Source organism: Blennius ocellaris (assembly GCF_963422515.1).
Source record: "Blennius ocellaris genome assembly, chromosome: 16".
Taxonomy (NCBI): Eukaryota; Metazoa; Chordata; class Actinopteri; order Blenniiformes; family Blenniidae; genus Blennius; species Blennius ocellaris.
The window spans coordinates 3,478,429-3,501,563 of NC_137665.1; the positions used below are offsets into that span (position 1 = coordinate 3,478,429).

Sequence of the window (23,135 nt, forward strand, 5' to 3'; positions counted from 1 at the left end):
CTAAAAAAAAAAAAAAAAAAAAAGGTTCAACATGATATTCCACTCAAATAAAAGTTTAAAAGATATTCTTACCAGAATCTTCAAAACAGGGGAACGAGAAGGGATAATCAGCCAGGGACTTAAGGAGGTCAGGCACGTCGCTCCTATCTCCGAATAACAGTTGGTTGGCTGTCGACATGATGAATAAACTGCGAAGTTACCGCCGGTGGTCAAAAAACACGAGTCTGCCGGAGCGAGAAAAGCTCAAACTGTGTGCCGTCTTCTGATGACTTCACTCACTTTATAGCAACTTTTCCCAGCATCACGGGGCCGTCTGCATGTGTCCAAACAGCGCCTATTTGAGTAAGCCCCGCCCTCTCGGCATGTGGGCGCCGCGCGATTGGAGCGCGCCAGCTGTCACTCACAAGGCGGAGCCTATCGGGGAGCGGAGGCGGGGGCGGGCTCTCCGAGCCAGAACCAAAACAACAGCCGCTTCCCAGCCGCGGACGTTTACTCCACGCACGGCCACACGTGCAGGATGTACAGGGGCAACTGGGGGAGGGAGGGGAGGGGGGCGGAGGGAGGGGAGGGGGGCGGAGGGAGGACGGAGCGCGCCACCTGGTGGGCTTAAAGAGTCACTTCACCAAAGTGGTGAAATACACAAAATGATGATTAACTCTTTACCGTTCGTGATTAACCTTTTTACTGCGCACGTAGCTGAGAAACTAGTGCGATTCTTCATGCGTCACTTCTTAAATTTATGGGGGGAAATAGATACACCACATGAAATAAAGTATTCTAATTATTTAGTATAATCTCGTTAATAATACTTGCAGAAATACCGGTATAGATGCGTTCATCGAAAACAAATGAACATTTTCCTTGACGATAACAGAAAACTGCTGCAAATGACATTTTTTTTATTTTTTATTTTTTTTACATACGCTCAGAAAGTCCTATTTATTGCACCTAACTACTCAACAATATATAGGTAATTTTTTACTGTTATAAATGTGCTACTCTGACATGCTCTATGCCAATTTGCCAGAGATTTAGAAGCTGTGGTGGTAAAGAATTTAGATAAGTAACTTGAAGCTGGAAATCTGTACATCCGTTAAAACAGGATTAATATACAGATATAAGGGGGGGGGGGGTATGGCTGGTGTGTATGTATGTATTTGTCATTTAATGGCACCTTACAGATACTATTTTCATTTAAAGAGCCAATAATCTCATTTACACCATCCATGCAAATGTATAAATGCTGTAGAATTAAAAAAAATATATATATATAGTATATACAGCACAATGACTTTATGTGTTCAGTGATTCTTATTGACTTTCTGAGGTTAGTTTGAAAGAACTGAAGAAATAAGGGAGTTAAACATGAACATGAAGGATTTACATCTCAATGGCGGTTACACGTGTTTCGGTTTGACTCATTGGTTTTAAAAAAAAAAAGGGGGGGGGAGAACGTGTCACTCCCGTTTCTCACCAGACTTTTGGTCGAATGCCATCAGTTTTCAAAATGTATAGTTATACACTCGTTTTATTTAACAGAAACCCTAAAGACATTCCCCTCTCTGGAGCTGAGGTCCCAAAACGCCCCTCAGATAAGAAAAGGAATTTAACCCATGAGGGAAGTGGGACAAAACTATCAAAACTCAGAGGAAAGCTTCCTTCCTTCACAAGGTCATCAGCGCTTCATGTTTCCACTCTCATGGAGGAAACAAGCCAGAAAACAAAGACAAACTTGGGTGCTTTGTGGGGAGTATTTTTATTGCATGGTTATGGTCTGTATCAAGTGTTTTTTTTTTTTATTGAAATATGAACTCAAGGCACTTATTAATCCCTGCTGAAACAAAAGTACAATAGTGAAAAAGAAGAAAGCAAAGGCACAAAAAAGAGTGCATTCCATTGATTAGGTTTCCCATATACTTTTATTTTTATTTTTTTTAAATATGGCACAAAAACAAACTTTTTTTCTTTTATAAACAGCACTGTGCAGCATTAACTTCATTAGCAAACGCCTCAGGCTTGAACGCGAGCTCCTCCTTGGTAACCCATTTAAATTTAAAAAGCCCTAATACACAAAAATGTTTGTCTGGCAGTGACGGAGAAAAGAACAAAAAAAAAAAGAAAAAAAGGTTCAAAAGCCAAAAACCATTGCTCAGTCTTTCAGTAGAAAGTTGTACTTTCCAAAGTCAAACTCGTTGGGCATGACGAGCATGTCCTCCCGGGCTTTAGCGAGTTTCTGTCGCAGGAAGTCGCGTCTCTCCGTCCACTCCTGCAGCTCCTCCGGACCGTGAGCGAAGTCACAGCTCAGACCGTCGGGACAACAGGCGTCCAACCTGAAACGTGGACAAGACGACGCGGGTTCAGTCCAACTCTCGCCTCACCGTGACGATTCCCGCTCAGAGTCCGTGGACTTCATTTTATTAAGATCATTTAACTGCATAGTTGTCTTTTGGCCGGTTCAGGGAAGCACATAAAGATTAAAAAAATAATATATATATATATATATATATATATATATATATATGAATCTATCATCACATTGAGAACCGGTCTATTAAACTCTGAAGGATATTTTATGTCTGTGCTCCAAGAAAATAAAACAAATTGGATGAAAAAAGTTCTATTTTTAGCTTCATTTCAAACAGTGAATTCTTTGAACAGTGAATTACAATTAAACAAAATTAAATCATGATATTTGGGTTTATATCTGATTATATTTTTTTAAATCCTTAAACTACTATTGACTTAAATAAGACCGACAAGACAGTAAAAAGTGTTCACTCAAGTATTCGTTGCATTTCTGAAAAATATTTAATTACACACTTTTAACATCCAATATTCCACTATTTTGCGAAATTATTAAACTGAGGCAAGCAGGATCAGAATTAAACAGAAGAAGCACTTAGAATAATTTGAATTTACAGGTAACAGATGTAGATCGTTTTACCTGAAAATAAATAGAAACTCTGACAGATTTCTGAGGTCATATTTCCGTGGTTCCGGTAAAAATCAAACCCGTGTGGATCAACTTGAGCTCGGCACGTATTTTTACTTTGGGGATCTTACTTTGGGCAGAGTTTGAATTGCGTGCCGGGGAAGCGGTAGCTCCACATCAGAGCCTCGTTCTCGCCCTCGCAGCTGAACACTCGGTCCTTGTGCTTCTCGGAGGAAATGTGCTGCTGCCACTGGCGCTCGCCGTTACTGTGGCGACCACACAGACGGCAGTGGAAACCGCTCTGAAACACAGGGGGGGAGAGAGAGAGAGAGAGAGAGAGAGAGAGTGGTATTACATTCATCTGTGAACGAGGGAATGTTTTTCGTCGTTTTGCTCCGTCGAACTCTGAAACCCACCAGTGGTTCGGTGAAGTCGGTCGGCATCATGATGGATTTGTCCTCCGAGGCGGCCGGCGCTCCGTTCACCTGGCGGCTTTGGATGGTTAACGTCAGCCACATCTCGTACATCTGCTGCATGTCCCTCACTGCAGCCACAAACAGGTCAGGTCGCCCCCGATCGGTCAATAAACAACAATCACTTTGATGCACTGACAAACAATAAAGGACGGAGAGACTAAAACAGGCTGGCAGCTTAAACAAAAGTGATATTTATTGAGCCTATTAATGTTTTGTTTGTTTCTCCCACCGTTATTTCAAGGCAACTCTACCGCAGAGTGATTCTATGCACTCACTGTCATTGTTCTTCATGTACATCCACATCTCCTTCTCCTCCGGACTGTGAGCGAAGGTGCAGTTGCCCACGAAGTTGCATTTCTTCTTCGTCAAAATCTGAGTGCATATCTGTCGAAGCAGAAACACGCCTATGAGGATAAACTCACAACGGACACCAACCTGTGGGTATCAGGCCACGTTGACACGTACCCGGGTTTTTTACAAAAACGGGCATTTCGCCCTCAGTCTTTAAAAAAAAATACCAAAAAAAATCTTCATTTATACAAACCCACATATACACCTGGTTCAGAGATGCTATGAGCAAACCTGTGAGTCGAAGCTGCGTTTATGTGTAAATGCGCGGCACAAATGTAGAGAAATATCTTCTCTCTTTTTTTAAATACGTGGAAATGTGACATCATATTAACCTGTCAAAAATGAGGAGAAACTGTGCTTGGCTGCCCCCTTCTGGGCAAGAGCGGTGTTACATTTACCTTTAGAGACCTTCAACATGACGTTATTCTTTTATATATGTTGACTTTATATATGTATATATATAGAGAGATTTATAGTAAGTAAGACAATGATAATTAATGTTATTTGAGTTTAAATTTTTTTAAAAACCTATCAAAACCAGCAAGTTAGACAGTAGCAGTTATTTCATGGACCAACAGTCATCAGATTGAACACTGACGTGACTAAAGGTGCATCATGTAAAGACGACGATCTGATTAGATTGGCCCTAATCAATTTAGATCTGATTGGAGGAGGTGGCGTTACCATGGAAACGATCCTTGGGGAGTCCACGAGAGTGCGTCTCATAATCTGAGGTTCGTGTGCCTGTTTGTTACACGTCAACGTGCGAAGCGTTACGCGCCATGTGTTCTTTCTGATCAGGCTCTAAATGCAAAGGAAACACGATTCTTGTTCGGTTTTTAAAGAGAAAGCCACTACACCTGCTCCATTAGCGTCTCTAACAGACCTCAAATACTTGAATACATATATCTGCAAGTGGAATCGGGTTAGGGTTATTGTTAAACAGACAAACAGCCAAAAGTCATGAAGTCCATGAACTTCAGCTCCACCTACTTCATACTGCAGAGGGAAATGCTTGGCGTGCGGCAGCGGTCGGACTTGAACCCATTTACTCCTCTCGACAGACCTGACCAGCAGGACTCGTCTGTCTTTGGTCCACCTGAGGACAAAAGGACAGAAACACATGGAAAGCGATCATTTTTTTAAAAAAAATCCCCACAAAAAAACACTTGTATATTGACATATCTCGCACTCTGGATCTCCTGACATTTTTCACTAAATCCTCTCCGATCAAGCAATTATTTCATGATCCAACGGCGTAAAACTCTCCACTCCACGTAAACGCCGATTCCACTGTTGCTCCAAAACAACTCTGCAGGTTCGCCGTCGTTACTCACATGTGTCGGGCTTTAGCGGAGCAGTGTTTCAGGGATTTGTCCGGTTCGCTGATCTGGCTGTCCCGCCAGCAGTAGGCGCAGACGAACTTCATATTCATGTCCAGGTTTTTCCCTCCGCCGACGGCTCCTTTTGCTTTATTCTCACAGGCTCCGGCAGACGGCTGCTGGGATTTAAATGAGGAAAAGAGCAGACGTCAACAATTTCACGCTTAAAGACAACGTGCTGATATTAAATTGACTTATTTAAATTGATCGTGATTCACAAGTTGATAAAAAACGACAAAACGATATTGATTTGAAAGGCTTAAAATTGGACTCTTACTCGGTTTCTTTTCTGTTGGTTCGAGGTTTGCTCCAGCTTTTTATAAAAGTTGTCGGATATTTTCACAATCTTGTCAGGGCTGACGCCTGGAAGCACAGAAAAACAAAAATCTCAGTATTTGTACTTTATTACAGTGTTTTTCAACCTTTTTTGAGCCAAGGCACACTTTTTCCTTTGGAAAAATCTGGAGGCACACCACCACCCGAAAATGTTAAAATGTGAAACTCTGTAGCCTCTATTAACAATATAAAGTCATTCTCATCAACGTTTTATCAACAGGAATCAAATAAATGCAGAAAAAAAGTATTTCCCCATTTCTATTTTTGTTTTTTCCCTCCCTCAGGGTGAAACCTGGACCTGATGGATGAAGAGCTGAGATCCTGGTTCACATTCTTCCTTTTCAAAAACTTCTCCATCACTGTCACTGACACAGTACTTTGATACAAGATGGTAGCAGGAGGTGGAGATTAACCACACTGACGTCTGTTAAGTTTCTATTTCACTGACAAAGTTCTCTGCTGCCATCTATTGGCGAAGAGTATTTATACACGATTACTCTGCACACTGCTCTCACAGCTGACAGCGGCTCTGAGAGAAAATGATTTTTTGGGAAAAAATGTGAAGTTGGATAATTTCCCACGGCACACCTGACGAGATCTCGCAGAAACACCAGTGTGCCGCGACACAGTTGTTGAAAAACACTGCTTTATTACACCTTTGTACACCCCTTGAATTTGTGGCTTTCCTGCTTATTCCAGATTTTAAAAAAAAAACACATTTCCGTTTTGTCACGACATCTCATTTATCCATTAGTGTGAAAAAAAAAAAAAAAAAGGGGGGGGGGGGGGGGCTCCACCTGTATCCCGCTGCACCCTCCAGATTTTCAGCTCGATGACGGAGTGGGCGTAGTTACACGTGTCCTCCCTGGCGCAGCCGTAGCGGACGGCCTGGCGGCACAAGTCCACGTGACACAGTTGACTCAGGGGGCGGACCTTCTTGTAGACGACGTTGTGCGTCCTCACCACGAACGCCAGGCACCTGAACACAACCAATCGGGGGGGAGAAGAGGAGCAATGAGGCGGCGTCTCGTGAGCGTCAAGACGAACCAGTTGGAGTAAAAGGGAAGGAGATGAGGGTGCAAACGCGCTCACTTATCAGCGTCAAAATTGTGGTGAACGTCCAGGTTGGAGCAGACGGTGGGATTGTCTTGGGAGCGCTTACTGATGATTCTGGGCTTGTTGTCGTAGCACTCCTGCAGAGAGACGGAAACACAAAACAAAATATATTTGCAGAGAATTAAAAAAAAAGGGGGGGGGGGGGAACGCATTCCAAATCAGCAAATATTAACAAATACGCTCTTTGTAATGTAGTTTAAATGATGTATTCACATATTTATTGCCAATAGTGTCACCATCAAAACATCAACACGCGCCACACGTGGATTTTCCGTCGACGTCTCTTCATTTTGCGATAAACAAAACGAACGGCGCACTGACCTGACAGAGGAACATGAACGTGCCCTTGTTTTCCTGCAGCAGGCGGGTGATGTTGTTCACAGGGTCCAGTTTGGCAGCGGTCGTCTCAAACAGCAGGTTTCTGTCCAGCGTCCCTTTCCTCTCCTCCGTCCAGACGTCGATCTCCAGCTGGTTGTAGGCAAACGTGCAGCTCTCGCCGTACTTGCACATACCCAGCTTTCCAGAGCTTATTATCTCTGTGAACATTAAAAAAAAAAAAAAAAAATTCCTCTTTCAGTGAATATAAATTAGTATTTGGCCCAATCCACAAATCCAGAGAAACCGGATTGAAGATTCACTGTATTTCCTCGACCTGGGAAACTCTGAGGTTCATTCTTAAGAGAAGGGAGGAAACCGTTTCTATTCAGCTGATTTGTGTAGGATTAGTTTGAACTACAATGAGGCGTAAACCGATGAAGAGCGATCATCTACTTTTAATTATCACGCTCTTACCTCGACAAAGCACATATGATCCAAAAAATGACTTCCCGGGGGGAATCGGTCGCACTCTGACCCACTCGGACGGCGGCTCAGTCCTTCGTCGGCACAGGAGAATGTCTAGCGCACATTTGTGGGCCAGGTTTGGCTTGTGAACGTAACTATATATTCCAACACCTGAGAGGGAAAGATGAACAAAAACAACAAGTTGAAGATCTTTTTACGGTTTTAAAACAGCAGCATAAGGTGAGAAATGATCCCGCAGAACACATTTTAAAACACTCCTGGGGACACAAACACTTATTGGAGTATTTCTGAACCAGTTTCATTGATGGTTGGATTAGAAATGTCCCTCGTGCAACGAACAACAACGTGCACTGCCCCCTGCTGGATGTACAGATGAACAACCACACCAACATTAAGAGACAATGTTTGAAATCTCTGTGCATAAAAGAAGCATAATTTGGACTCAACGTGGATAAAGCAGGTAAAGCCTTGCAAACAAACATTCTGGAAAGTGGAAAATTATCGGGATCATGGCGATGTTAAACCAAAATGGACTTGGCGGCGTGGCCTGGAAGGTGTTTCGCCACTCAGACATAATCGGTTCAATGCCAACGAGGCCAGACCGTCCAGTCCAGTTGACGTAATGGTTTTGAGGATGCCCGCTTCCTGAAAACAACTGGCAGTACGGAGAGTTGACAAACTACCGGACTCCTGCCGTACCTTCCCGGGGGAAACAGGTGGAACACGCCTGCAGGAAGTCGTGCGTCGCCAGCAGGGGGTTAGAGAGTGAACTCGGCCGGTGGCTGGCCCTCTCCTTCATTTCCACAATGGAGGGAAAAAAAACCAAAAACTTTTTAGTGAACATTAATAAACACGGATGAATGGTTACTTAACACAACTGAGACAATCAGTCTTACATGATAGTGGTTTTGTGGAGATCTCCTCCCTGAAGCAGCGGCGCTGTGAGAGCTTGTGATACCTGAGGAGTGACGACAGATCAATGTGCTTTAGACCAGAGGATCTAATCCGGCCCGCCATGTGATTTGTTTTTAAAGTATAAATATGGAAACTGACAGAGGCTGATCTAAAAACACTAGATTGAGGAAAAAATGACATTCAAAACCGCCCCTTGGTCAGAATTTGACCCCCGACATTAATGCATCTGTGGAGGTCACATAACACAACACCTTTCACAATAAAACAATGAGTCCAACTTATGTGAATTGATACTTTAGACACGTAAACTCAAAAAAATGTCCAGATGATGACAAATTGTTTTAATCCTGAATAAAAATATGATATCCAGGTACAGATATTGTGGGTTTTTTTTTTTGCAAATATAATAATATCTGATTTCCTTTAATATGTATATTTCACAATAGACTGGCAAATTCTTGCAGTTACAGAAGGATCAAAAGAAGGAAAGACTTTGCATTTGTCCGTATCTGCAGTTTAATATGTTCTGTTTGACTTGTTGGGCCTCCAGAGGTCAGATCAGGTTGGATGTGGCCCCTCAACTGAAATCAGTTTGACACCCCTGCTTTAGACGGACGGAAGTTTCCACATATAAAAGACAGTCCTGTAACATTGATTTCACATGAACGAATCATTTAATTTAGGAGTGCGGACTGAAGCGCAGACCACTAAAGACGAGCGAATCTTTTTGAAAATGCAGGAGACGCTGACCGCCGCTGCGGCCGTGACCTTCCACTACCAGAGTCTCGTCGGTTAATCTCGGAGTCACAGCGAGTCAGAGCGACAGATCTGTGGAAATTCCTTCATGTGATAACAAAAACACTGCTTTTGTCGTTACGTTGCAAGACGGGGCAGCACGACTGCAGAAAGAGAAAGTACGGATCTAATTATTTCATGTGTTTGGTATATGAAAGGCCTGAATTAAAAAAAAATATATATTTTTTTAAATGTACTTGGTACAAAAGTAAGAATTAATTTTGTGTTTTGAATAATCATTACTACCGACGTAGATCATGATTGAACTTTATGGATCTTTTGTCTCTGTAGAAACAAGGTTTTATCCCGAAATGATTAGTTGTGTAGCTTCAACTGCTTCAGTAGGAAACACAGTTGGCCGCTTTAATCCATTCACTACAAGTCTGACTCATAGAGGGTAAAATAAGCAGTTTCAATATGTGTGTGTGTGTGTGTGTGTGTGTGGGGGGGGTAAATTACAGATATCTGTGTTCAAATGAAGGGAGGAAAAGAAAAAACAATACTTCGGCAGCACGACTGCAAGTCAAACCCGTCTCGCACCTGTTCGCTGCTACGACATGTAAATTACCCCCCAGTGCTCTGCCAATTAAATGAATCCCCAGCGACACTCACCAGCTGCAGTGAAACTGGAGACAGAATCCAGGCCTTCTCTCGCATGCGAGCCTGCGGGCAGAGCCGCTCCTCCCCGGTCCTCCGAGGTGAAGGAGTCCAGAGAGTCGAGGCAGCGGAGGCGGTCCGACGTGTTCGGCAGCGTCCCGACGTGACCGTTTGAGGTCGGGAAATTGTACATCGGGCAAACTTCATCCAGCATTTCATCGAGGGACCTCAGTCCTGCGTTGAACTTAATTGTGGGCTTATGGACTCCGACAGCGGCATCGTCGTCATCGCCCAATAGGTCATCGAGGGCATCGAGACTGTCCAGGGAGTCCTGCGCCGCCACCGCCGCCGCTACGATGGAATCGTCTCCGAGCCTCAAGGTGGAGAGGTCATCCAAGATATCCAGTGTTGCAGCAGAGGTGTCGAGCTCCTCGGTTGAGAAGGAGTCCAAGGCGTTGAGCTGGCTGATGGTCGAGCTGAAGAAGGCCGGGGGGAGCTTGGGCGTCGGGGCCGGCAGCTCGGGCGGCGCAGGCTGTGTGAAAGTGTCCAACGTCCTGCCGGGGATCGAAAATGCCTGAGAAGGAAGAGGGGGAAAAAAAAGCAAATTCAAGATTAAACAATGAGAGCGGGTGCAAGAGGACAGAAGCCGAGTGTCTCTTTAATGATCGTTGTACAAGTATTAGTGATTTACATGAAAGAAAACACTCGCTTGTCATAATCGCATGAAAAAGTAGCTTCTATTTTGTAGTGAAATATTGAGGAAAAGCTCGCCAGCATTGACGTCACTAGATTTAAACCATGACGACAAGAAAGCGGATTTATGTGTGTCGGTTTGAATTTTTAAGCTTGGCTACGTAACATGAACAACTAGCGGGACTTAATAAAGTTTATAGTTTCAAGAACACTCTGGATCGCTTTCCAGTGAAGCGGCTGAAGGTTAAGGCCACGTTTACACGACAACGTTTCATGTGACAACACCTAATCCGTTAATAAACAAGTGGTGCGTTTGCACTGCAGCAGCGGACACACGAACGAGGATGTAGGGAGGGCGCTACAAACGTGAACAAACTCGAGAGAACCTGACGTTGGTGTGGACAAATACGTCTGGCTGGGTTTTCTCTGTAAAAAGCACCTAGAAAAGACCGTGTTGTATTTGGTGCTATATAAATAAACTTTAATTGAATTGAATTATTGTAAAATGATGGTTCTTTTGTGCTCCTCTACAATGGAAGCAGAGGTAAGAATTTCCGTCCCACAAGGACAACCTTGGGACAAACTCCACCTTGGTCGGCTCGGTGGAAAAGTCGTCAAGCAGCCTGTCCAGATCATCTCCCATCAGCTCGGAATCCTCGAAAGCCTCCACCCTGTCCGGTAGTCTGGAGAACCCAGGCGGCTTGCGGTTCGGAGGCGACGTGGTGCGGGAAGACTGGGGCGTCGTGGAAGAACCAGCTGGACACATTAAGAAGCGACGGCGCACAGAATTTTACACGTCATTCATCTTCCCTGCCTTAACAACCTGATGTTGGTGATTATACATGTTGACTTCTCACCCGGTGCAGCGCTCTGCTGAGAGTTCACACCGTTCCCCAACGTCTCTGCAGACACCTGGAAGGATGAAGTGAAGGGCTGACGGGCTAAAACACCAGTATGCAAGCCTCAATATAGATAAGGTAAGGTCAGATAATCCTTTAATAACCTCGCAGATGGGAGAAATTTACACTGTTACAGCAGCAGCAAAGCAAAATAGGAGAATAAATCACACAGTGCATAATAAAATATAGTACAGGGAAGTGAATCCAAGAAGAGTTAGAAAAGGAGGACACAGTGCATATAGGGGTGGAGATGTTATTATTGCACGATAAATGAACTATTAATGCGCAGAGGTAGAACGAATAGTCCGGTTTGTGAGGGTGTACCTTTGAGCTGACGTACGGTTTTCGAATCTTCAGCCCGAGGTGAGCGGACAGCTCCTGGGCCAGCGCCTTCACCTGTTTGTCCTGAAAGGAGTCAAAGGAAATAATGAATGGATGAATGGATCACCTGCTGAGCGACACGTTTGTTTTTTTTGTTTTTTGGACAGTTTCAAACAAAACATGGCATTGCAAACAAGTCTGTCGTTGTTCTTGACTCTCCACGACGCGGCCGGACGTATACGTTTAAGTCACGGTCGAAAGCATCTTTACAAAGTCGAGCCCGACATGCAGTCGGGGGACTCGTCCCGATCAACAACCAGACAAGGCGACACGTCTGTCCGAGCGGCGCGAGATCCTGGTCCTCAACACCTCCGAGACAAAAGGAGCCAGTAAACGACTTCAGGAATCAAAGGGTGGGGGGGGGGGGGGATAACACCTCCCCCCTCCTGTTTATAACAGTATCCAAAGAGGAGAAGTCATGGGAAAATGTGATTATTCGATGTGAAATGACAATAAAACTTTTCTGATTTCACAGTGAAATCGCATAAGGACGTTTAACAAAACGGCAAAACTTAAGAGAGGCGATAAACACTTTCACTGACTTTCCCAAAATCGAATACTTGTAATGTAACGTTGGGGTCTCGGGGGCCGTATGACCTGCATATATTTGAAGCAGAATCAAATTTATTTCAGCTCAAATGGCCCTAAAATGCTTCTCAAAACACAACAGAGCTGCTTCAATGTGAAAAAAAAAAAAAAAAAGGCATTTAATCATTTCAAACCCATTTTTCTGTCACTATTTTTTCTTTTTTTCTTTTCTAAAGAGCAGGACGGAGCAGCGTGACCCCGGCTTCCCTCACCAGAGGACAGATGAGCAGGCAGATGGAGATGCAGTCGTAGGCCTCCCTGAACTTCCCGAGCGCCTTCAGACACAGAGCCTTCCTGTAAAGAGCCCTGCGGCTGTCCTGGCACGCTTCCAGCGCACGGTCACTGTCCAGCACGCCTTCCTCATACTTCCCCTGTGGAAACGATTCAACAAGACAAAAACGATAGCTGCCCTTCCTGCAGACAAGATCAACCCTTTTTTTTTTTTTTTTTCTTAAAGCTGCCGTTAAGTGAACGAAAGACAGCAGGATGTGGGTGTTTGGCATTGAAAGCTAGTGAGCATCCGGGTAAATATTATATACTACAACACTGAGGGTTCACGTTGCTACAGAAATATTGAATCTGAATATCAAATCTATTCCAATTCTCCATTGGAACCGACTGGGTGTATTTAAAAGAAAAAAAAAAAAAACACAAAAAAGGCAAGATGCTTCCAAAGAAACTAGAGTTTCATTTGTATTCAGGTTTAAGCCGAGTGGCCAGCTCAATTTATGAGGAATAACCAGAGAACTTGATGAGAAAATACAATTTTGACGACGGCCAAACGATTTTGACGACGGCCAAACGTTGAAAAAACAAACAGGAAATTCTTCATTTTTCTTTTCATGTGGTTTTTGTAACTTTGGGTGTGTTTACATGCACTGTTGGCAGATTTCAAAGGCGAAACAAGCAACCGGGCTTCTAAAAAAATCCAAAAACAAATTCCTCTCAAATTGAATAAAAAAAAAAAAAAAAAGTCCAAATGGAAATAACAGAGAAATACAACACGGGCCTGCTGAAGGTGTGACACCAATTAAACAATGATGATTTCCAGAATAGCATTAGAACAGACGTCTGGAGAAGAACAATCTCGGCACCAGAGCTTAAAAAAAAACCCAGATTCTGCTGGCGTGGAATAGCACAAGTTGAATCAACTTAAAATATAAATCCCATTCTGATCTCACGGGCCTGAATCTCAGCCACGGCTCACTGAAGTGACTCTCACCAGGCTGTGGTACGCAGCGGCGCGGTTCACATACAGACTCTCCAGCAAGGCTTGGGGGACCTGGACGTCCCCGGCTTCAGCGTAACACGAAACATTCAGGCCTTCGGTGAACTCGCGGACGGCCTGCTCCCACTCGTCGTCCCGAAAGAAGGCGTTTCCTTCCTCGAGCAGGTTGCACACCAATTTGGTCAGAAAGTCCTACATGGAGCAAAAAAATGAACAATGGATTGAAATAAGAAGGATCCGGCTTGATATACGCCAACCATGAATACTTCAATTCAGTCATTTTACCAAAAGGTTCTTAATAGCAGTGATGGACTCAATGAATCATTTAAGAAAGATCTTGAAATCATATTATCTGGCCTTTTTTTTCTGCCACATCATCCAAATTCGGGTAACAGTTGCTGGAGGTGACCTGGGCTGACGCCCACCACAGGTCACCAGTCCATCACAGTTCAAACAACAAAAACGCCACACAGAAAGTAACACGTAAGCACCTGCTGGAATAGGATTCATCATTCCATGACAAGGAATTGAAGGGTGACTACTCCAGAATGCAACTAGTATTGGTTTGGGAATGTTTAGGTAATAATGCTGCTTGTTTTAGTTTGAAGGGCTGGCTTAATGTAGAGGTCCATCTGTACATTTCCTAATAAAAGTCATAGGTTCGTCAGAATCAGCCAAGCCAACCCATCGAGGAGCTACCAAGTTCCGCTCAGCGAGGTGCAGAAGTAGGGTCAAAACACCAAGCTGTTTACACCTACATAAAGTTTCAGTCTTACTAACTTTCTATTCTGACGTGTCATGAGTTGGTGTTCAGTCAAATTGCACAGCAGATGTGACTCGAAAACATTACAGCCTTTGTAACAAGTCATATTTATAGTAAATTCCTTGCAAGGCAATTCCTGACAATTCGTGTGGATTTAGTAGTATAAAAGATGTGGCGTGCATTAATGTGTAATACAGTAACAAATATGTCACAAACAGAAGTTTAAGGCCATTCATTGTAAAAAAGAAAAAAAAAGTGTCAAATATTCCCAAATGTTTAAATTCAATAGTGTCAATGCGCTATAAAATCAAAATATTACAATGAGAACTGAGGTGCTACACGCTTTTGTAAACTTCAGGGAAAAAAACTTGTTTCATCATCTCGAAACATAATAGCAACAAAAATAAGCCTCCGTGTTTCAGTTGAAACAAAACAGAAACGGAGGGGTGGGACTTCAACTCGCAACCCAAAACTACGAGTACACAAAAAAAATTACAAATCAAACATAGTGGAAACTAGATAAAACTGTGGTGGAAAGCAGTACCTGGTAGCCATCTGGATCTGGATAAGCCAGAGGAGACCTGGAACAGAAAAAGAAAAAAAAAGTTAGATTTGTTTTGGGGATGTTTCGTTTTACGTCCCTGAAACGAGCCACTCACTGTATAAACGCCAGCGCTCGTTTAATGTCGTCTTGGCGTTTGAGGCGTGCAACGTCCATGCTTGAAAGAAGGGCAGAAAAAGCAACGTTAATACCAAACAAAATAAATGTTTTAATAACGTGTTATCTGTGTTGACGCTTCAGTAGCACGTGACAGTTCACGCATTTCCTTTATAAACACGGAGCAGAAAAAGGAGGCAGCCGTGACCTCACACAAACTCTGGGTTTATTGCTCGACAATGATCGATATTAACTCGCATTACTCAGCATGTGAAACCTCCCGGAAGACGAGGGCGACTGTTGGGGTGGGGAGGTTTTAGATTAGAAACACCTACCCGAAGAATTGAGGAAGTTCATTGAATCGGGGCGAAGTTGACGAGCGGGACACGCCGCTTCGGGAAGCCGCTGAGAGGCAGCGCTGACGCGGACAAAAGACGGGAAGATTCCCCGTTCATCCGCCCACTGAGTGTCCCGGTTTGGCGAATCACCGTTCACACGCTGTAAGTTTCGGTTTACTGCATGGTGAGGGAAAGGGCTGCCTCCTCCTCATCCTCCTCTTCCTCCTCCTCGGCAGTTCTCGCGAGATCTCGCGAGAAAAAAACACAAGCAACGAGACTTCTGGAAAACAACCCACAATGGATTTTTCTTTTGCGTTTTGTTTGACCCTCCCAGCCTAAAATACAACTTCTATCAATCTTCCACACTACTTTAGGGAAATAATTGCAGTCACGTCTATGTTTTCTCGGAGTGGTGACTCCAGGGTTCATTCACAAGTCACTAAGAAACTTTATTTTTCTAATTTACTTTCAGGTTTTCCTGAAGGCAATATCACAACACACACGTTGTACACTGTTCCAACAATCCATCTTTGATAATAATAATAATCTATCTATCACCGTAGTCTTTTGTCCAATTCGGACTTGATGTGAAAACACACGGGGAAATTAAGTAACAGTGCACAAAAGATATGAAAATAAGAATATTAAATGTGGCAGAGGTGATTAAGCCCCTGATGGGAATCAGGTGTACTGTATTTTTTTTATATTATATTTACAGTAAATATAGATTATATATATATATATTACACATTTAAATTAAATTGCAATGTAGACAGAGCTCTTAAACGAACGCTTTATTAATCCCACATAGGCAAATTTGACAGCTCCATATTACACAAATAGTCCAATATTGTGGAAATACAAGAGACAATATCAGTCTTCAGTGCCCCTCAGTCTACCACCAAGTCATGATCAAGCATGTTACAAAAGCTCAATAATGATGACATTTCACTGGATTATAATGTCACTAATATCGTCCCACACAACAAAATCATGAAGTATTTATAGCTTGGTAACTACTTAAAAAAATTATTATGAAGATAGATGTTGTATTATCATTTATTTAATAAGGCCCCAATTTAATTCCTCTGTATGAATAATCACCTTGTCTGGAGGAGCCAACAATCAATACAATGATCACACACTTCTCTGATTAAAAAGATAATTTTGATGCTAATTAACGAAATCGATTAGTGAAAGTTGAGACTGTCGTTAACGGGTGCTGGCTTGCGAGTGCAGCAACATCCAGCAGAGGGCGCCCGAGGCCAAGCCCACGTCGCCTACAGGAAAGACTGCAGTTGAGTACCGGTTCAGAAAGACTTTGCGGGAATTAAAAGAACTCGCGGGGATTGTTGCAGGTCAGAATCCCTAGTTTGGCTTTTCCAGAACGTTGTGTGTTTTTTTTAGGTGTTTGTTTGGGTGAAATTCAATTCAATTCAACTTTGTTAATTAATTAAGCCATGAACGCACTTTGTTTTCTACGAGAACTACAACTCCCATGGTGCTTTGCGTCTGTCGTCCTGTTTTGAACGTTGGAGGCGAGCGGGAGCGTGTCAGCGGCTCGGATACAATTGGTACAGCGGTGTTGTGGTAATTGCGATGCTATTTACTCAAAGTAGACCTACGTATTGTTAACTAATGGATTATGGTGTCTGTGGTAACAAATTTAGGCTGAACGCAGGTGGACGGTGAGGGCCGTGTTTTACCACCACGCTCCGTCTCACGTTGACATACCTGCGCTAAGCTCGGCTCACCCAAGTTTTACCTGGTTTATTCGCAGCGCTAACCACAGAATGTCATCCTCACCGCGATTACTTTGAAACAATAAACGCGCGTGTTATGTCTCTACCGAGTGTGCGCCATGTTATTGAGGCCTAATGCCTCAATAACATGCACATGGGCACCAAGCAGCCACTGGACACAGGGTAATAGCATGTGGGCTAACGCTAGCAGCCGGCTGCTAAGAGAAGATCTACTCCAGGTCATGTCTCCTCCATATGTCCAAAGAAAGAGATTAAACTCGAAATGGGATTTTAAATATGGTCCAAAAACCTAATCCTTTTTCGTTTCGACCTCTTGATGTTGTTTCGTTTGTAGTGCATGAATGTCAGACCTTTCAATGGGCATCAGGTGACAAGATTGCATAAACATTGCTGTAGGTCTTTTTACATTTTAGTATACCCCCCCCCCCCCCAAGTTTAAAGACAGACGCATCTCTCTAGATAAGGCCTTATTACCAGAAGTCACTCACATCATTGCATGATTTTGAGTTTATAAGGTGTCAAAAGTGTTGGGTCCACATGTTCGGTTGCAGACATGACTTTGTTATGAGGAACTTTAGAGAGTCAACAGTATGTTTGTATGTTTCAGGAGCTACAATGGCGACGGATATTGTTGCACAGTTGGCCGACTCCCTGGCCAAGGCTGGTGTGGAAGATGGAGAGCTGAGTTATAAAGGCCAAGGGCGAAAGCTGGATGATGCTCAGTCAGGTGAGTATTGAATGAGAGAGCTCAAAGGTCAATTTAGAAATGGATGAGTTACAATATATAAAAAAAAAAAACTTGTAACGTGTCATCTCTTCCCTCTCTCTCAAGTGGAGGAGATAGTGAAGGAGATCCACGACTTCGAAGGCTTACAGGCTCTGAGGCTGGAGGGAAACACTGTGGGTGTGGAAGCAGCGCAGGCCATCGCCAAGGCTCTGGAAACAAAGAGTGACTTTAAAGTCTGTACAGGCTTAAATTCGACATAGTATTTTACAGAGCAAATAATAATGCGTTTACACAGTAAAGTAATTCCTACTTTTCTTGTTCAGTCAACACTCGGGAACTCTTTCCTTTTATTTTCAGCGCTGTTATTGGAGTGACATGTTCACAGGCCGCCTCCGCTCTGAGATCCCACCTGCCTTGGTAAAGGACTTCATCTGCTGCTTCGTTCACCCTGAAAAATTAAATTTCAACTTCTCAAAACTGCACATCTTCCATGCAAGATTGGGTCATTGCTTTATTCCCTAACGCTCAGGTTGTTGTGTCTGTGTGTGGCAGAATTCTTTGGGTGATGCTCTAATGCTGGCGGGAGCCAGGCTGACTGTCCTCGACCTGAGCGATAATGCATTTGGACCCGATGGCGTGAAGGGCATCGAGAAGTTGCTCAAGAGCACCGCCTGTTTCACCTTGCAAGAGCTGCGGCTTAACAACTGTGGCATGGGAATCGGAGGTGGCAAGGTAGGCGGGGGGGGGGGGCGTGACGTTGAGGACGTTATGAAACTGCTCTTTTTTGGGCGTTTTACAAACTCCTTTTACCTGAGATGTGTCTGTGATTATGTACTGTTGACTTCACAGATCCTGGCTGCTTCATTGACCCATTGCCATAGAATATCCAGTGCAGAGGGCTCCCCCCTCAGCTTGAAAGTGTTCGTTGCAGGAAGAAACCGACTAGAAAACGACGGAGCCACTGCCCTCGCTCAAGCCTTCCAGGTACACAACTAGCTAAGCCTTGACCCTTGAATGAGTTTCGTTCACATATTTATTTTCAATTCTGATTGATCTTTACAAATTGACATGCAACTGTTGTTGGAATGATTGTTTAAATCAACACTTTATACAGCGCTGTACTTCTTCGAGGCCGTAAATAAAAAAAATTTGTTGTGTACTGCTGCTGCTGCATTCTCTCCAAGCACGTTGAAGTAGAGGGATCTTACAGTTTAACTTTTGTGTTCTCAGTCGATGGGCAGCCTTGAGGAGGTCCACATGCCTCAGAATGGCATCAATCACGCCGGCATCACCGCCCTGGCCTCGGCCATGCAACACAACGCAGCCCTGCGAATCCTCAACCTGAATGACAACACCTTCACTGAGAAGGGGGCGATCGCCATGGCCCAGGTAGGGGCGTCCAGCAGGCGCCAAATATACTGCAAAGATTTCGTGCTTTAATGTAGAGGTGACGAGAAGCGACACACGTATTCAGCAGACTCTGGAGATAAATTCCGGGTGTGTATTTTTCCTGACGATAATGATGGAGGTTGCGAGGTTGGCGAGATTGCCATGACAAGGTCAGGGGTCGAATACTCGTGTGGCCGAATCCTACTGAGAGTTGCATGACGACGGATGAGCCAGACGTGCAAATCACATGATTTATCGATACCAGGAGGGAGCAGCGAAAACGCAATCCTCCAAAAAAACATCCATAAATGCATTTTTCTCTTTAATAATCATTTTTCGGGAGTTGATGGGACGATCATACCCGCTGCTAAGATCATTTCTGCCCTCGCACCGTAAACAGAACATGCAAATAACACTGATTTCATTAAAACACCTTCAGCTTTAACATTAATGTGCTTTGTAAAGTTGAATTTAGTCGTTAAACGACCTCAAACACTATGTACATAATTGTGAGTTTTACTTGTGTAATAACTTCTTAACGATTTATTGTTAAAGCTGCAGTGAATAACGTGTGTGTGTGTATGTGTGTGTGTGTCCCCCCCACCGGTCCCCTCACAGGCCCTGAAGCACCTCCGTAGTGTCCAGGTGATAAACTTTGGAGATTGTCTTGTTCGACCAGCTGGAGCCACAGCGATGGCAGAAACCGTTTCCGAGGGGCTACCGATTCTCAAGGCGAGTCACTCACTTTCCTACCGGGTCTGGAAATGCCCAAAGTGTCACTTCTTCTCAAAGTAATCATTTCTTATACAGAGAGCCATTGTTGGTTGAGAGTCGGTTCATTTAAACGCTTCGAGACTGTGGTTTTGTGTGGCGATCATAAATCTGGCTACAACCTTTCCCCCTCCTGTGAAACTCGATGTGGTCGACCTCAATATTGTATTTTCTTTTGCTCTGCATTCGCTCCTTAATGTGAGTTGGTTTCAACAGGAACTCAATCTGTCATATGGCGAGATAACCGAGGAGGCGGCGCTGGCTGTGGCTCAGGCTGTGAAGGGAAAGGATAAGCTGGAGAAACTCGACTTGAATGGTACGTGACTGTGCTTTGTGTTTCTCAACACATCTGCATTAATGTTGCAAATATCGAGAATTTAAAAAATAAAAAATGCCCTCCGTTTTCAGGCAACTGTCTCGGAGAAGACGGCTGCATGGCTGTTAAAGACGCGATGGAGAGCTTGAACATGGCGGAGATTCTGGGGACGCTCAGGTAACGAACCTTGTCCTTCGACTCCCGTCTTGTCAAGCTCATTATCGCAGGAGGCTACTTTGACGGTGGTTACAAATCCACACTGGTTATATATAAAATACATGGAAGCTCCATCTTTCCTCCGGGGGAAAGACTGAGCCCGAGTTTTAACACCTGAAGTGTCGATTCTTCTCCACAATGACTTCTTGTTTTTACATGATCTCCAGCGACGACGAGGGCGAGCCTGAAGACGACGACGACGATGACGACGAGGAGGACGATGAGGAAGATTTAGAAGACGTGGACGAAGAGGAATTGGAGGAGGAAGAGGAAGAAGAGGAGGAGGAAGAGGAACACGGTACCAGCAAGGTTGGATGAAAGTCTTATTCACGAGCAAAAGCAAAGAATTTACACTCAGAAAACAATCAGGTCTCCATGAAGAGACATCATGAATTCAAAGTGTTAAATTCTTCAAAGCCCCCGGATTGTTTTGGTTTTGCCTGTGATCACTTTGCTCGCCTCCTACATTCTCTTGCCTCCCTCTTCTGCCCCCGGTAGTTTTCCACCCCAGTGTCGGCGCCGCGACCACCGGACGTCTCGTCCTTCCTCAGCTTCCCGTCCCCAGACAAGCTGCTCAAGCTGGGAGCCAACAGAGCGCTGCTCATCGAGCAGCAGGTAAACGCGTACATGAGGACTTCAACCCTTTACGTCTCGCTAAAACTTGCTTAACGGTCGACGGGTTTAACTCACTGGCTACAAGTCGGTTGTTTGTACGCGTGCGAGCAGTCAAGAGGATGTTGTGACGAAGGATGGCGCTTCTTCTGTTTTCAGGTGGATGTTTCAGATCCTACAAAAACAGCCGAAGCCTTCCTCAAGATTGCTTCAGTGTACAAGGAGGAGAACCGAGACGTTAAGAATGCAGTGCTGGACAGTATTGGTGAGGTTCTTCACGCCCCCACAACAAGAATCACCGTCTGCTTTATTATATGTGATCATGTAAAGAGCGAAATTCGATATGTTTAATATGATAATAGCAGCCAATTAATTATGAGAAATTAAACTAATGCAGCAAGATTTTTCCCAAATCATATGCATTAGGTTTATGTGGATTTTGGAACCACTTCTGGAGTAAAGAAGACATTTAATTTCACATGAAATATAATGACAATATAATCATGTTAAACAAGATCAAACCGGATTTTTCTGAAAGTGGGAGAGAGCGAGTTTTCACGGGGCGCTCGGGGCCTGACCCCCCCCCCCAGGCAATCAACACTCTGGACAGTCCTCCACAGGGCAAACGGAGAAACTGACAACCACACACACTCGTATTCACACCTCTGGGAAGGTTAGGGTCAAGAATGACCTTCACTTGAATGTTTCTTTGGCAGTGGAAGGAAACCAACAAAAAAAAAAAAGAGAACCATCTACTTCCCTTTTGTCAACAGTTTTTAATAAGCTGCTTTACCCTCACAGATGCACTTCTGAGAAAAGCTTACAGCACGCCTTCCTTCCAAGGATGCAGCTTCGTGTCGTCTCTGCTCGTGCTGCTCGGCCTTATCAAGGTATGTGTGTCAGTCGTACGCTGGACGTTCTTCCCCTTCCCGTTCCCTGTGTTTCATCCTCTCCACCGTCTGTTTGCCGCTCAGAGCGAAGACAAAGTGAAGCCTGTGCTCGTGGTTCCGGGACACCTGCATGCCCTGGAGCATGTGGTGCAGCAGGATTACTTCCCCGAGCAGAGCGTGGCCGTGTTGGAGGCTTTCATGTCCCGGTAAGGATGTGAATAGAATGAGCCCGTCAGCATGAAGCTTCCAGGTACAAACAAACAAATTCTGCCCCCGTTCTTATCGGTGAATCACAGGTTTTTCAATGTGTGCACTTAACGCGGTGGTGGTGGAGGTTTAATCTCTGGTGGCCGGCTTCTCACCGTTTTATTGGAGCTTTATATGAAATAAAACGGTTTTTCACGATGTGTCGTTCCAGTGCTTCACTGGCACTCAGTCACTAACCGACCAAAGAAAAAACTCCCAACATCAAAATCCTTTCTTTTTAGAAAAATGTCTTTTGATCAACAGTTTAAAGACTTTTTTTTTGTTTGTTTGTTTTTTAATTCACAGGAGCAACAAGACCTTGGAGTCGTGCGGCAACGCTCGACACGTCCTCCAATCCACCCTGCAGAGAGTGAAGTCTGAGAGCTGAGGGCATCGTTCCTTCGCCCACTGAACTTTGGCCTGGTCACTGACGGGCCTTTTGGAAACGACCACATCAAGATTAAACCCGACGGCACTTAAGGGAAAGTTGCTCTCCCGTCACAAGGAGGGCCTGAAAGCCGTCTCTGGAGCTTTGGACTGGACTTGAATGCATCGTGTTCTGCGTGAAGCGAATGGAAGCTTTTGTGGTCATTTAAACACGAAACGCCACTGATAACTCGGGTGTCCATCATCTGTGAGGAGGAGGAGGAGGAGGAGGAGGAAGAGGATTGGCTCGTCTGGTCAGTAGCTGCACGAATCAGAATCAGAAAAGCTCTGGTCACATTTATGATGGACTCCTGGAACATCAGCTAAGTTTTCTATTTCTTCTTACTGTGGTCAGATTACAGGGGTAATATAACACGTTTACTCTCGACTTGGACCTAAAAATCAATATACTGAAATGTGTGGGTTATTTTTTGTTTTGTTTTACTGTTTGTGTAGGAGCTTTTAGATTTGTTTGAAGAAAATAAAGCATTTTAATGTGAGACTTATTGATTTATTTGTTTTGTTTG

At 44.1% G+C, this 23,135-nt stretch overlaps 2 protein-coding genes across 4 annotated transcripts; one reads left to right on the forward strand and one right to left on the reverse strand.

Moving 5' to 3' along the window:
* Positions 1–1,737: 1,737 nt before the first annotated feature.
* LOC308141573 (zinc finger CCCH domain-containing protein 7B-like) lies at positions 1,738–15,418 on the reverse strand. Of its 2 annotated transcripts, none has more exons than XM_080511774.1 (22): positions 15,250–15,418; positions 14,916–14,975; positions 14,801–14,837; positions 13,488–13,685; positions 12,478–12,636; positions 11,621–11,701; positions 11,255–11,309; positions 10,987–11,153; positions 9,720–10,278; positions 8,294–8,355; positions 8,097–8,190; positions 7,386–7,547; positions 6,915–7,129; positions 6,570–6,670; positions 6,275–6,456; positions 5,419–5,504; positions 5,097–5,257; positions 4,753–4,858; positions 3,684–3,792; positions 3,349–3,476; positions 3,064–3,233; positions 1,738–2,330 (listed from the first exon to the last, which is right to left on the reverse strand). In XM_080511774.1, the coding sequence occupies exons 2-22, from the start codon at positions 14,972–14,974 to the stop codon at positions 2,150–2,152; spliced, it is 3,072 nt and encodes a 1,023-aa protein (XP_080367900.1). In that variant the 5' UTR covers position 14,975; positions 15,250–15,418; the 3' UTR covers positions 1,738–2,149. The 2 variants fall into 2 exon arrangements, with proteins under 2 accessions (XP_080367900.1, XP_080367899.1); XM_080511773.1 differs by having other exon boundaries at positions 5,097–5,260.
* Positions 15,419–16,771: 1,353 nt separating this feature from the next.
* On the forward strand, positions 16,772–23,108 carry LOC308141564 (ran GTPase-activating protein 1-like). 2 transcript variants are annotated; one of them, XM_080511764.1, is made up of 16 exons: positions 16,772–16,842; positions 17,623–17,742; positions 17,848–17,975; positions 18,100–18,159; positions 18,295–18,474; positions 18,592–18,726; positions 18,973–19,131; positions 19,750–19,863; positions 20,119–20,218; positions 20,311–20,395; positions 20,602–20,743; positions 20,933–21,049; positions 21,206–21,311; positions 21,848–21,936; positions 22,021–22,186; positions 22,489–23,108. In XM_080511764.1, the coding sequence occupies exons 2-15, from the start codon at positions 17,631–17,633 to the stop codon at positions 22,144–22,146; spliced, it is 1,653 nt and encodes a 550-aa protein (XP_080367890.1). In that variant the 5' UTR covers positions 16,772–16,842; positions 17,623–17,630; the 3' UTR covers positions 22,147–22,186; positions 22,489–23,108. The 2 variants fall into 2 exon arrangements, with proteins under 2 accessions (XP_080367890.1, XP_080367889.1); XM_080511763.1 differs by having other exon boundaries at positions 22,021–22,142.
* The last annotated feature ends 27 nt before the right edge of the window (positions 23,109–23,135 follow it).

Coding starts and splice junctions, on each gene's coding strand:
- LOC308141573 (XM_080511773.1), bottom strand. CDS start 14,974: ATGGACGTTGCACGCCTCAAACGCCAAGACGACATTAAACGAGCGCTG. Junction 12,637..13,487: donor CCGCTGCGTACCACAGCCTG/GTGAGAGTCACT, acceptor TCGTTTCCACAG/GGGAAGTATGAGGAAGGCGT. Junction 11,702..12,477: donor GCCTGCTCATCTGTCCTCTG/GTGAGGGAAGCC, acceptor GACTCCTTTCAG/GACAAACAGGTGAAGGCGCT.
- LOC308141564 (XM_080511763.1), top strand. CDS start 17,631: ATGGCGACGGATATTGTTGCACAGTTGGCCGACTCCCTGGCCAAGGCT. Junction 18,160..18,294: donor CTGAGATCCCACCTGCCTTG/GTAAAGGACTTC, acceptor TGTGTGTGGCAG/AATTCTTTGGGTGATGCTCT. Junction 21,050..21,205: donor CGCTGCTCATCGAGCAGCAG/GTAAACGCGTAC, acceptor TTCTGTTTTCAG/GTGGATGTTTCAGATCCTAC.